This window comes from Symphalangus syndactylus, chromosome 18, assembly GCF_028878055.3.
Source record: "Symphalangus syndactylus isolate Jambi chromosome 18, NHGRI_mSymSyn1-v2.1_pri, whole genome shotgun sequence".
Classification (NCBI taxonomy): Eukaryota; Metazoa; Chordata; class Mammalia; order Primates; family Hylobatidae; genus Symphalangus; species Symphalangus syndactylus.
The window spans coordinates 110,813,881-110,828,483 of NC_072440.2; the positions used below are offsets into that span (position 1 = coordinate 110,813,881).

The 14,603-nt window shown below is 46.8% G+C and overlaps 1 protein-coding gene across 5 annotated transcripts in view; it reads right to left on the reverse strand.

The window, feature by feature from the left end:
* TPO (thyroid peroxidase) overlaps window positions 1-13,884 on the reverse strand; it is a 127,494-nt gene extending 113,610 nt beyond the window's left edge. For 3 of the 5 annotated variants that reach the window (XM_063622864.1, XM_055253451.2, XM_055253447.2), the window contains exons 1-2: window positions 12,847-12,941; window positions 5,374-5,458 (exon numbers count right to left, since the gene is read on the reverse strand). In XM_063622864.1, the coding sequence (XP_063478934.1) occupies window positions 5,374-5,458; window positions 12,847-12,940 (179 nt within the window). In that variant the 5' untranslated portion in view covers window position 12,941. Of the gene's footprint in view, window positions 1-5,373; window positions 5,459-12,846; window positions 12,942-13,796 lie in introns of those variants that run through there. The other 2 variants (XM_055253450.2, XM_055253448.2) reach the window with 2 other exon arrangements.
* Window positions 13,885-14,603: the final 719 nt, after the last annotated feature.

Below are 14,603 nucleotides of genomic sequence, written 5' to 3' on the forward strand. Positions count from 1 at the left end.
GCCTTGTTACAGTAAGTGCTGTCCTGAGGACTTAAAACATGCTTTCTTTGAGGCCCTTTTCCTGTTGCCTTGGATAGCAACATTCGGCTCCCTTGTAGTCATGCTAATTTATCTAGCAAATGGTTACTCCAGCAACCCCCTTTAATTCTTGCCCTGAAAACAGGATATTGTTTTCTATCAGGTGGGTAGGCTGCAAATTTTCCAAGTGTTTATGCTCTGCTTCCCTTTTAAGTATAAGTTCCAAATACAAATCATTTCTTTGCTCTCATTTCTGATGGTTGGTTGTTAGAAGCAGCTAGACCACACTTCGAAGGCTTTGCTGCATAGAAATTTCTTCTGCCAGATACTCCAAGTCATCACTCATAAGTTCAAACTTCCACAGATCCCCACGACTTGGACACAGTGCAGCCAAGCTCTTTGCTAAGGCATAACACAGGTGACCTCTACCTCCAGTTCCCAGTAAGTTCCTCATTTCCATCTGAGACCGTGTCAGCCTGGCCTTCACTGTCCTTATTTCTACCAGCATTTTGGTCCAGTCATTTGGCAAGTCTCTAGGAAGTTCTAAACTTTCCCTTGTTTTCTGTCTTCTTCTGAGCCCTCCAAACTCTTCCAACCCCATGCCATTACACAGTTCCAAAGCCACTGCCACAATTTCAGGTATCTTTATAGAAACACTCCACTCCTCTGCACCAATTTTCTGTGTTAGGCCATTTTTACATAGCTATGAAGAAATACCTGAGACTTGGTAATTTACCCAGAAAAGAAAAGAAGTTTAATTGGCTCACGGTTCTTCTGGCTATATAAGCATGGCTCCTGCACCTGCCTGGCTTCTGGTGAGGGCCTCCGGAAGCTGACAACCATGGCAGAAGTTGAATGGGGAGTGGACAGGTCCCGGGGCAAGAGAGTAGAGTGGGGGAGGTGCCACAGACTTTTAAATAACCAGATCTCATGTGAAGTAACTGAGCAAAAACAAAAGGGATGGGACAAATCATTCACGAGGGATCCGCCCCCATGATCCAATTCCTTCCACGGGGCTCCACCTCCAACATTGGGAATCCCATTTCAACATGAGATTTGGAGGGGACGCACATCCAAACCATATTGGCTTGTGAGATAAATACAATAATTATGCCAATTTTACAGATGAGGAAATTAATTCATTGAAAATTAAGTAGCTTGCACCACGTAGACATCCAAGGAATGATAGAGATGATGGTAAGATACAAAAATTATACACATGCACCAAATATGTTAGAAATAACTTCATGTACATACAAATGCATATGATATTTAACTTAAAATATAAAATATATGTGTTTTAGATCTGCTGACATGTTTGTAAAAGGTACTATATAGTCATGAACTTTGAGGACACTGAGATTGTAGCCACTTATAACTAACACATTAGCCAGCCACAGTTCATGGATGCCAGCCAAAGACAGAAGACTCCTGGCCTGGACACAAGTAACATTGTCAGTCACAGCAGCAGCAGAGCCAGAGCATAAGCACCTGTGCAGGTTCCCCAGGACTCGCCGTGGTAGACAGGATAGCAACCCTCCCCAAAACGCGTGCTTTCCTTGGAGACATTTATCTAAAATCTATCTGAGCAAGACATTTGGCTAACAGGAAGGACGAGAATTCTCTGGAGGTCTGAAGGCCAAGGGTGCTCCTTTTGATGAAATCCACTTTCTTTGCCTCCTAGAACAACACCTGCACCCACTCGAGGGCTCACCTGTTTCATCCCTTCTTTTGCCTGGCACCCATGGGACAACACAATCTGGGCCCAAAAGGGGTACGTCAGGAAAGCAGGGGTCTGGGAAACAAGGTCAGCTCTTGATCATGACCTGGAGGGTATCACCCAGTGGATCCCCCGGATAGGTCCCCAGGCCATGCTGCCCATGCCAGCCCTTCCTGTCCCTGCAGCTGCCGTGCAGCTCAGAGGGCTCTCCCTTGCTGGCTGGTCACTTTCCCATCGTGTCCATGTTCTGCAGAGCCCAGCCTGCAGAGAGCTCAGTTCAGGAGAGCCTGGAAAGGTGCTTCAACCACCCTACAAGCCACAGTCTGCTCTGTTCATCTGTTGATATTTCCGGGGGGCCCCAGCCATGGGTCATTCCGAACGCAGACACAGTTTGCAGCCCAGGCCAGGGCTGCATGTTACTTTAAGACCTCAGCTTCAGAACGTAAGCAAGGTATTAATAGGTGACACTTGCAGGCTCTTAATTGCAGCAAAGTATCTGAAAATCAAACTCAAATTAGGGAAATTTTGACTCTAGCTGGTTTCACATTCTTAATGTGAAGAGCCTACACAGAGCAATGCATCAAATGTGTGTTCCCATGAATTCTCCGGATTGCTCTCGGTTTGGGGACATCATCCAATAGCTTCATTTGATTAAATAATAACACGCCTTTAGCTGTTCTGTCTGCCATCCCAGTAATGCCCAGAGTGTTTCACTGTGAACAGTAAACAGACTCAAATGGTGTCACCAATCTAGGTGCAGATATTCCAGGCTGAATACACCCTGGAACTCACAGCGAATTGTGAATATTGGAAACGGTCCCTGAATGCTAAAAAGGAATGAATTTACTGCTGAAGGAGTGTGAGCCTGGACAGACCATGGGGTGAGCAACTGAGACTGATGGGAGCATTTGGTTCCTTGGCCTCTGGTCTCCCGGACCCACAGCCTCCTCATGCAGATGCTTCTTCTGTCCATGCCGAAATTATAAAATTACGAAGGAGAGAAAGGGAGATAGTTGCTCCCGCTCTTACGGCAGGTGGAGGGGGTGGATCTGCAGTGCCCGCTCTTTGCCATGGTGGGAGAAAAGCACACTGCCCTGTCCGAGGGGTGCCTGCCAGGTCAAGGGCACACTCACCCCCCCCCCCACACACACACACTCATGGGGCCACTGACTACCAGCCACACCTGGCCAGGTGGCCCAGACACAATGGATGGGCAGATCCTGCCCCTGCCTGCTTCCCTCACAGGCTCTAGCTGCTGCAGGTGAACCCGGTTGCTGGTGCAGCCTGGGCCGCAGGCCCCGGAACCCTCCCCTGCCTCCCTGGAGTTCGTATCTTCCTCCAGAACACACTGCACTCTCCAGTCAAACAGGGATGCTCTTCCCCAGAGCCTGGGCCGGCGTGCTGACCGCACATCATAAAGATCTGGGTCCCCAGGCACACGGCCCCCCTCCCCAGACGCAGCCCCTCCTGTGTGCGGCCTGCCCTGTCTCCTTCCCATTGCTCTATGGGAGCTGGTCTCAGGGAATGAGCGCAAACACTAAAACTCTGGCTCCATCTGCCTTGGGAGCAAAGTCCTTTGTCCCTGGCCCCATGCTACCCAGGTAAGTGAAGTGATGAATGAGGGGGGTAGGGTGGTCTCAGATGCTCCCTTTTTGTAAACACTTCCGTGGGCAGGCTCTGTGCTTTCCTATCACTTTCCAAAAGCCTGGGGCCACACTGCCATCCATAAGTGAGTGGAAGAAATGAGTTAGGCACACTCTAGCTTCGGATATTATTATTTAGAAAAGTTTTTTTTTTTTTGCTTTTCGGCTCTAATATAACTAGATGTGTTTTGAAAGATAAAAGTATTTTATTATTATTAAAACTTTTACGCAAAGTCAGGCAGTTCTCTAACCAACCAATCATCATATTTCCTGATGATCTGTAATAAATTCATCCCTAAATGAAGTGCCCTCTTCAGGCGTCTGTCTTTACAGAAGGAGCACGGACTTCTGAGAATATGAAATGATCAAACTCATCTCTGTATCCTGGCATCTAGAACAATGACTGTTCCACAGTAGAAACAGTATTTCTTAAGGAAAGAAACATAGTTGGAATAGGTGTATAGTGTATTTTTTGAGAGCTATCAAAAGGCAAATCTTTCCAATAGTCTCCCCAGCTGACTCCTCTCCCGGGCTTCCCTCACTGTAATGCATCCTTAGGATCAAGGCACTGATTTCAAAAGGGTTCTGTTAACATGCAATTTGTGAACCAAAAATAAAATTTTAATGTCCTCGCCTAACCACCTGAGTGGACCTCGCCTCTCGGCCAAGAGCATTCCAAAGTTAGCCTGAAAAGTGGGGTCAGGTCATGATGGAAGGTGGTGGGTCAGACACGCCTCCTTCTACCCCTCCAGCATCAACATCAACACAGACCTTAAGTCTGATAAGAAACATTCACGATCTCTTCTCTGTGAAGCTCATAAAACCTTGGTGTCCATAACGCCTTAACATAACTCAGACATTCCGTCCTACTGATAATAATTCTTTCAGCCGATTGCCAATCAGAAAACTGTTACATCTACTTATGACCTGGAAGCTCCTCCCATGTAAATCTGACATGTATTGATTGATGTCTTATGTCTAAGATGTGTAAAAGCAAGCTGTGCCCCAGCCATCTTGGGCACGTGTCCTCAGGACCTCCTGACACTGCGTCATGGGCGCATCCTTATCCTTGTTAAAATAAATGTTCTAAACTGACTGAGATCTGTCTTAGATACTTGGGTTCACAAATTGTTACTAAGAGAGCAGCACATACTTCTTACTATGCACTTGGTATCCACCCCCACTGTCATGTCTTCCCCAGGAATTCCTGCCCATTTTAGACATACTAAAGTGTGCGTGAGTTTATCAGAAATAGTATTTCTCTTTCTTTTCCCTTTGATTCAATTTTTAGAAAATAAATAATAATTTGTTTGCAGCCAATATGAACAATAAGGTATTTTTCTGGCTGGAATAATAGAAATTTGGAATAAATTAACTGCTATATTTTGATATTTTGTATCTTGAGAACTTATATACTTATTAGTCAACTTCCTACAAAATAATAAGCTTGGGAGGACAAACTGCTTTACAGGTTTTTTGCTTTTTGTTTTACTTTTCTTTTACTAGATAGGTAATATGAGATCACAATATTCTTAATAGTGGTGTCTGTTACATCATTACAAATGCTAATTATTTCAAAAATGGAGGAGAGCCCCATTTAATTCTTTATTCTATGGCACAGGTAATGTTACAGTTACATCACAACACCACAGATCTGGGATCTAGGTCTCTCTTTTCCTCCTTAATCTGTCCTAATCCTTGAGGAGAGAGGCTGGTTTTGCTATCAGGACGTCAGCCTCTACTGTCTTTTAACCAGGATATATGTAATTGCTGATTGGATCACGGTGCTCTTCCTTTGTGTCTTGCTAAAGAAAGAATTGGAGATTAAATACCAGTTCTGTCTGCTGCTTGCACATGACACTGGGGAAGTAAATTAACAATGGCAAGCTTCAGGTTTTCATCTGCGATTGTGAAAGGCCACACGTGTGCAGATGTCAGGGCGGATGCGCCGGTAGGTGGCGCTCGGGGCGGCGGCCCCTCCGCAGGGCTCACCTCTGCATCGTGGCGTACATGGCGGTGTCTACCAGGCGCTTGCTTTCCTCCAAGATGCTGGCGACACGAGACTCCTCAGGCTTTCCTACGGAACAGAGTATCACACAGTCAAAGCGCAATGACAGTTCGGCGATTCACTGACAGTGTTGCTTTGTCCTTCAAGCCCATCTAGCTGTGGTGATGCCCACGTGGCTTCTGGGACAGGCGGGAAGCCAGGTCCCGGGGTCGCTTCCCCTCCACAGGCCTTCACTTCCCCGCCACAGAGGGGCGTCCACCCCCACTGCACAGAGCTGCCTGGTGGATGGGATGAGAGAGCTACTCACTTTAATTCCTCACTTGCCCAAACCACTTCAAATGATTCTGAATAACTTTTGTTCTGAACATTTATCACTGGTTACCTGAGGTAGTTGGTAAAGTTGATAATAAGATTTGCCTATCTTGTGTACTTAATAAAAGATAAAATAATTCCACTATACCAGCAGTTTCCAATGAAAACATTCCTATGTTATTTGTTTTAGCACCTGGAATATTAAAGAGGTTAAGATCCCATTTCTGGGTAACAACATGAAGCTCCGGATGGGGTAACAGGAAGATGGCCAGTGTTTCCAGCCGTGTTCACACATCAGTCCTGTTACTAAATTCACCTGTGTAGCATCAATACTTCACCAAAGGAATGAATTGGCTCCTAAAAGCAAATAGAAGTCCCTGAAGGGGACACCAGGCTCTCGCTCTCCCCATGGCCCAGTGTGGCGCCTGCGCGAGGTCGGTGCGGGAGAGGCGCCTGCAGGGTCTTCAAGGCTTCAGCCCCACGCGCCTTCCATGCTCGTCCCCACCCAAGGAGCAAACAAATTCCCCAGCATCACTTCTTCCTGCTTACCCTGCCCTGCTCCGTCTGTTCCGTTGGCCACTGGGTTTCTTACAATGCAATACAGCAAAGTTAAGAAAACCTCTGTGCTGGATCTCTTTTGGGTTCTGGGATGAGTAACCAGTGGTTAAGCACTTGGGGTAGAGGGTGACCCCTCAGGGTTGGGCAGAGAGCAATGAACAGAGCTCCCCGGTGTGGGGCTCCCTGAGGCAAGGGCAAGAGGGAGGGAGGGACACCCAGCATGGGCTCACAGCTGGCCGGCGACCCCCAGCACAGCCGTCAGAGCTGCGGGCTCTGGGTGTGGAATCTGAACAGGGGACCCGGCTTTACGCCAGTGTGTGCGTGCTTGGGACAGTGCAATGTGGGATGATGCCACCAAGAGTGAGTAGGAGCCGAGAGGGGAGGGGCGGCCTGGGCATCGCAGGACCGGTGGCAGGTATGGACCTCAAGGACCAGCATTCCGGGCTTTATGGAGATTTCTTTCAGCTCTCAAGAGCCAGGGAACCTCCTGTTCCCACAAAAGCTTGAGATATGAGACACTTGGAATTTGCCTTTATTTTCCTCTTACTTCCTTCTAAACCCACTGCAACTGCCCGGGCAACTCAACTAGCATTTAGTATTCTGAGGTCAGCCATGGCAGCTTATTTGCCAAATGCAGTAACCCCCCAACCCCCCCAGGACTCTGGTGCTTTTGGGATGTTGCCGGCATTCTTAAGGGGCAGAGGGGTGACGGCCATGGGCTCTGGAGTGAGACAAATCAATCTCCAAGTGACGCGGCAGCTCACTTCACCTGGCGCAGTTTTCTCTCCTAGCTGCAGAGTTACATCTTAGGATGGTTTTAGAGAGAAGTTTGCACAGCTCTTGGCCGAGGGCCTCGCAAGTGTGCTCTGAAGAGAGAAGTTTGCACAGCTCTGGGCCGAGGGCCTGGCAAGTGCGCAGAGTTACGTCTTAGGATGGTTTTAGAAAGAAGTTTTCACAGCTCTGGGCCGAGGGCCTGGTAAGCATGCAGAGTTACGTCTTAGGATGGTTTTAGAAAGAAGTTTTCACAGCTCTGGGCCGAGGGCCTGGTAAGCATGCAGAGTTACGTCTTAGGATGGTTTTAGAGAGAGGTTTGCACGGCTTTTGGTCCAGGGCCTGGCAAGCGCTCAGTGCTCCCGGCCGTCGTGCCTTTTGCTTTCAATCTCTGGCCGCTCTCTGTCTCTCAGCTTTGATCACCGCGGCTCTCTTCTCTCCATGGTCCCCCTCCCGTGAGTGTCACCTCGGGTGCATTTCTGGCTCCTCTGATCTTTGCCCTCTCCTCTCACCCTCCTTTGGTCCTCTCCCAAATGCTCGTTTTCAACTTGAACTTCTCTCCTGAGTCACGCCATCCACCTCTGTTCCCTGTTGGGGGGTGTTAACAGCCTGAAATAACCACCCTGCCAGCTCAAGTCCCCAAGCAAGAAGCCCAGCCATGGCTTTCCTTGCCTTTCACTCACGATGTGGTGTGGATTTCCCCATAATGTCTCTGGGAGAATGTTCCGCTCCTGCCTGGCCCTTGCCAGTCTCACTTTCTACTGCTTTAGTAGAAGGAGCTCTCGACTGGCTCCTGCACTGATCTCCCCACCATCCTTCTGTCCCTCCTGCTGTCACCCAAGTGACCTTTCTAAACCAAGGCCTGCTTGTGCCTGTGCCTTTGACGAAAACATCTGAAGGCTCCTGACGCCCACTGAATTGCGTGCAGGTCTTCCTCAGAATCCAGGACGTCCACAACCTGCCCAAGACCGATCTCCATGTTGCAGAGCTGTGGACGTAATGCACAATTTATCCTTCATCCCATGAAATTGTCAATCTCCAGCTCCCAGGTCTTCCTTTATGAAATTTTGATCCTGCTGATCTTTAGGTACCAGAAATAAAATTGGCTCTGTCACTCACACCACCTGTGTATACACATCCTATCACTGAGAGTCTCTTCAGGGCTCTGCAAAGTTCTGCGCTGTTCACGACCAAGACCAAAGGCTGGTTTTCAGCAGGCACTTGACAATTATTTAAGAACCAACTGATTAAATATAAAGAAACATGCTTATCTTTCTGTATTATGCTTGAAAATGGCAGTTACTGGAGAGATCATTCCTTGTTATTGACCAATATTAATATATTGTTATTTAAGTTTGATCACATGTTGCTTAGTCTCTAGTTTCTTTTCTTACTATAAAATGTTTTACAGAATTAAAACATTTTTATAGGCTTGCAGATTATTATTGTCTTTTAAGTTTCATAAAATAAATCCATTTTTGTATTGAAAACTTCCTCCCAGAGACACATAATTCTCATCAGGTAGTCTCCAGTCTCTACTGGAACTGGTGGTGTTTTCATTGTTTAGGTTAAATACTTCTTGGCTGAATAGAGATGACTGACATCCATCTGTAGGGGAGGAAGAAACCTTTTCTCTACCTGCATCTTAGATTAAGTTTCTGGGGCATTGTAAATTAGACTGACAAAAGGCAGAGTCACAGGAGGAAAACTCACAGGGGTTATTAGCCTGGCCTCCTGCTTCCACGAAGGAGCCCCCTGAGCGCCCTGAGATGGAAACTCAAACAGATCGTTAGAGCTCTGCTGCACAGCCCCTCAGCAAAAGAACAATCATTTTCCAAGAAGCTGCAAGACCAAAGCAAAGGACTTTGAGCTCCCGGGAAACACGTTGTGAGGAGGCCTCTCTGGGGCAACTACAGGAAGGGAGGCCAGGGCTGCAGGTTTGCCACACAAATGCCTCTGGGGCTGGTTCCAGGCTGTTGAGGGCCTGGGGTCCCCGGTGATGAATTTCTGTCCTTTCTGCTGGAGAGGGAAAGGGTCACTTTTGTGGATTTATGTACTACTTTTAGGCAAATAGAAGGAGGGCAGATGGCTTTTCCATTATCTGCTGCTTCTCAGTTTCCATCAGCTCACATTAGCTCTCCTGCCACCAGGGAGCTGGGGTGGCCACTCTGAGCCCCTTGCTATCCTTAGCTCAGCAGCTGCCCTTCCTTCCTCAGTTCCCAGCAGTCCCAGGGAAGAGGCGTCTGATGCAAGGACCATAGACTTAGGGAGTTTGAACCTGAACTTTATTTTTTTCAGAACTGAACACTGAATTCTAGGGAGTCATGGGACTTAATTACTCTCTCTGGAGAAGCTGCCCGCTGCTCTCTGCTGCGCCTTCTCAAGGTTGCTCCTGCTCTGAGAGGCGCGTGGCACGGTTCCCCCAAATTCTCCTTTATGCATATTCATATTGCTCATAAAAGAGGTGGGATTCAGGGACACATTAGGCAAGAACATACCATATTTCAGAAAGAAGAAGGAAGTTGCCTTGTTCCAAAGGCTGTTTATGTAAAATATATAAATGAAAGCCAAAATCTTTCTTCTCCAAAACCATAAGCCCCCAAGGCCAGAGCTTTGCTCCTAATTCTAAGCGCTTGATTCCTGTTTAGAGTTGTGTGTTGATTCTCACTTTAATCATTGCTGTTTGTTGAAATTTAATGAACTGGAATAAGGTTTGCCAACTTTCCTTTTAAAACAAATTCACTCATTAGGCTAGCTTCCCAAATTTTCCCAGGCTGCAGGCAGCGCCTCTGCTTCCTGTTGTTCATTTGCATCTTATTTTCTTTTAACAGCTATAACTTGGTGGAACATTTGCCATAAAGATAATTGCACATAAATCTTGATTTTGCGCAAATGCTTGAATGCCTCTCAGCCTGTGTGGTGATGAATACACAGGGCTGCGGTGAAGAACACTCTGTTCAGGGCTTTAGAGGAGGGATTGATAACAAACTTCTCTTAGACAACAATGGTCATGCATAGATTGTTTACATTTTCAAAGACTCTCATTAGAGAATTTTCAGGTGCTGAAGTGTATTTCTCTTTGTGCTTTGACCCTAGGGGACCCTGCTCTGGAACAAGAGTCTCTCCTGCACCCACCCAGTCTGAGCACTGGCCGAGATCTTTCCCTTCTTATTCTCACCTTCCTACAGTTTGCAGACAAGTCAATACAACCTAAACTCTATCCAGGACTGATGCTTTTCTTTTCTCTCTCTCCCTTTTTTTTTTTTTGAGGTAGATTTTCACTCTGTCACCTAGACTGGAGTGCAGTGGTGTGATCTCAACTCTGCAACCTCCACCTCCTGGGTTCAACTGATTCTCGTGCCTCCGGAGTAGCTGGGATGACAGGTGGGCACCACCACGCCCAGCTAATTTTTTTTTTGTATTTTTAGTAGAGATGGGGTTTTGCCATGTTGGTCAGGCTGGTCTTGAACTCCTAGCCTCAAGTGATCTTTCCGCCTCAGCCTCCCAAAGTGTTGGGATTACAGATGTGAGTCACGGCACTGGCCTGATACTTTTCACTGAGTACTTATCATCGAGCTTCCAAAGTATGAGGATGTGTGTTGGTTTTCTGTAAAGACCTGGGACGTGAGACTGAGTGGCCACAGCCTTGCTGCTTCTGAGACTTATAGACCTCTACGTTTTGATCTGTAAAATGGGTGCCTGACACATAATCGGTGAACCACCCACCAAGCAGGACGCCCCGGAGCACCATCTGCTTATGGTGACCATGTGTGGTCCAGGGGGAGCCTGGATCCTCTTGGCCCTGCCGCTGCCTGCTCTTTGGCTTGTCCTGCACAGGCGCTGGGGAGCAGGCCAAGGTTTTTGCTTCACATGTCTGTGAGCACAGGTGACACAAACCCACACACAGTCATTGGGCATCATCATTTTCCAAACAGATTTAAAGCTGCAAAACCACTATTAAAGGATGTAAAGTAGAAATACTGTGAGACACATAATGTCTTTTTCAGTAACTCATTCACATGTCAAGCAAATAATAAGTCAGCTTTGAAATAATGGAGCAGGCAGGGGGATGTGCCCAGCGCACGGGGCAGCTGTCAGCTGCCGTCCTCTGCACTCGTGACGTGTCGACCAAAAGTTTAAGCAAGAGGAAAAGGGCAAATCGCTCAGAGATGGAAAAATAATTTTTAAACACTGTTTTAGCAAAAGCTGTGGATACTGCATTCCTGATGGCTTTTTAAATGTCATTTTTAAAATTAAAAAACATGTTGCAAAGTTTTAAATATTTTGTTGAATAGCTCTCATGTATAATAACTTGCTCATAACTAGCTCTTGACTTCTAACGTGTTTTACTATGGTTTTATACAACCAGGTCCTTACTAAATATGAAATAAAATAACAAAGTAATTAATTTACAAACCATTGGCTGAACATCTAGCATGTTCCAGGTGATAGAGTGATTGATTTCTTCTGGGAAGATGCAAAATCACTTTTTCCTGAGGTTCCTTATATTGTGACTCCATTTCAATTTTATATTTTTTGGTGATTGCTGGGGTACTGCATTCACCACTTTAAATGGAGTATCTCATTCTTGCTCATGAGTAATGACTGTGATGAGTAATTTTCCAGTGTTCTCCATTTGCAGGTGAGGGACAGGAATTAGGGGTGAGTAGCCCATCCTTGGGGCATGGATGGAAGCTGGCAGGGAGTGGCCCCATGGCTTCCCTGATCTCAGAGTGGGCAGTGACCAGCATGTCCTGGAGGCTGTGGAGGGAGGGAGTTTTTTAAGGAGCCTACAAGTCTGTTATGGACTTCACTACAGCTCCTAATATGGTGGTGAAGTCCTGAGATGCAGAAAAATTGGGTTAAATGTGGCCCCCAGCAGGAGGCTGGGCTGGGTGTGGCTGGGAGCAGTGAGGACTCCAGAGCCTGTGACCCTGAACTACAGACAAGGCCTCCAGTCCTGGGAAAGGCTGGCAAGGACAGAGGTCCTAGTGCTGTGCCACGGCCCCAAGACCATGCCCAGCGAGGTGTCACCTGCTCCAGGGGCCTCGGGACTGTGTCCAGGGGCCCAGGGACCTGCCCAGCGAGGTGTCATCTGCTCCAGGGGCCTCGGGACTGTGTCCAGGAGCCCAGGGACCTGCCCAGTGAGGTGTCACCTGCTCCAGGGGCCCTGGGACTATGTCCAGAGGCCCAGAGACCTGCCCAGTGAGCTGTCACCTGCCCCAGGGGCCTCAGGACTGTGTCCAGGGGCCCAGGGATCTGACCAGCGAGGTGTCACCTGCTCCTGTGGCCAGCGGTGTCCATGGGGTGAAATGTCCAGGCAAACACCCCTGCAGTGTTTGTTCCAGTGAAACTTGTTCTCAGGGTTTGGGACTTTATTTATTTTATCAAAAGAAAAGCAAAGAGTTTGATCTGTGACTATTTTAACCACTGCATCTCAGTAGCTTTCTTGTTTTCACATAGTAGCACACTGATTCCAGAAAATACATCACAGAAGTTATTTAACAAAAAATAATTCTATAGCAAAGGAAGAAAAACACTGCCAAAGAAATTTTTTTTTCAAATATATGAATAGGTAAAAGTGAAAATTTTCTATTGTGTCATCCAAGGAAAACCAGCTCTTTTTTAAAGAAAGAAATGTACGTATTTCAATCCTTCTAAAATCAAGAATTACAATTTTTTTTTCTTAAGCATAACAAAGCCTACACTACAGGGGCCTAAACTGACTCTCAGGAGCTACCGTTATGCCCTCTATTTTAGTAAGTGTGAAAAATAAGTTTATAAGGCCAGAAGACCACAATGCATTTGCTACTTACCCCAAAGGAGTTCTTTCCCTCTCGAGATGAAAGGGAAGAAGGCTTCTGTGCAGGCCATAACTAGCGTGACAGACAGGACAGCGAGCGCTCTCATTCTAAAATTAATGAAAGGAAACAGAGTATGCAATCAAGCACTGACAAGGCCATGAGAACTGCTGCGTCCTTGTCTCCCTGCTGAGGGGCTCCCACCACTGACTCCACGCAGCCTGTACCACAGTGAGCGACCCCCACAGGCCTGGGGTCTGGGAGGCCAGAGTCGCCGTCCATGTCAGGAGGTGCACAGAAGCTGCAGTGCTGAGCAGGCCTCCCAGTCCCCGATTATTCAAAAACAGAGTTTCTATGTTTGGCAGCTCCAGTTGCCAAAATATCTCAGTAATAACCTATTTAAATTTTTGGTGATGTCAAATAGTATAACAGTCCTGGGAATAATTATTGGGAATGAAAAAATCTGTTTCCCCTAACGTATCTATGTGGCAAAAAGTGAATACTATTAGAAATTGTCTTTATAAAAGTGATAAATAAAACTCCTAAATGACTATTGAATTTCTTAAAGCATTCTTATGTCCATAAAATGATTTTAGCATTACAGTTGTTAAGACAAAACAGAAGATTCAAAATTCATCATTTCTATTTTCAAATCTTTGTTTTCTTCTCTTAGGCTTTCTGTGGCTATTTTTGAGCCACTAATTTTGTTAAGCAGGATAGCACCAGTGAGTCCGTGCTGACAGGAATGTGTCTCAGTAGACGGTGATCTAGGAATCCACCCTACAGGACTCACGCGTTCCAGCGGAGGGCATTGCAAACAGCACTCATCACTCAGTCAGTCAGCTTTCTGAGCGACGCCACCCATACCTGCTATAATGGCCTAAATTACAGCCTCTCTTGGACCACTTTACAAGTTCCAATGATGAATTTCTCTTAGAAAATGGAAAAATAAAAAGCTTTACAACCTGACCTTTTTTCCTCTTCTCAGCCAACTGCACTGTTGGGTACTTTCCACAGCTGTAACTCTTCCGAAATGTGCGCCTCAATTGCCTTCCAGGGACTTGGTTACCCGCCTTATAAACCGACTCCGCGCTCTGATACCCCGTCAAGATGCTGGAAAGTGGAGTGGCGTCCGTTCTTCATGGGAACAGAATGTCTGCGGGCTTTGTTGTGTTTGCGCCAGGCCTCTTGTGTGTCCTGACTGGTCAGAAACAAAGTGCCATGTCATCGGGGTCCACATGCGGTCCAGCCTCTGGCCGAATGAGTTAGGAAGAAGAGGGGAAAAATTATACAGGGAGAAAGAATAAACCAACTAAATCCACCCTTGTGACACTTGCATTTTCCTCCCTCTTACTTTCTCAGTGAAATACCCTGTGAAAAAGGGGCTGTTAATCTTCTGAGGATTGGGTTGGGTGCAGCTCCCGGGCCCAGCAATGACTCGCTCTACAATTCCGAGCCTGATGCTTTCTGTCCCTGAGCCCTCAGTTTTCTTATCACTAAGAGGTGAATAAAGTACAGTTTTTTCCAATTTGTCGAGGTGAAAAATGAGCGCAGTCCAGCGTGTGTTCGCCAGCACGCAGACATTCTCCCCTCAATCCTCGTCATGCACCCATCAAGAGAGTCCCCACAAAGACAGAGATGCCCGGTAGGAAGGTCACCACAATTGCATTCTGAACGCTGGGAGATGACATGTCTTCATGGGTAATCTGCTTTCAGGCTGTATCTCATCATGAAAATGATAAAATAACACGTCTTCAATGACCCGCTCCTGA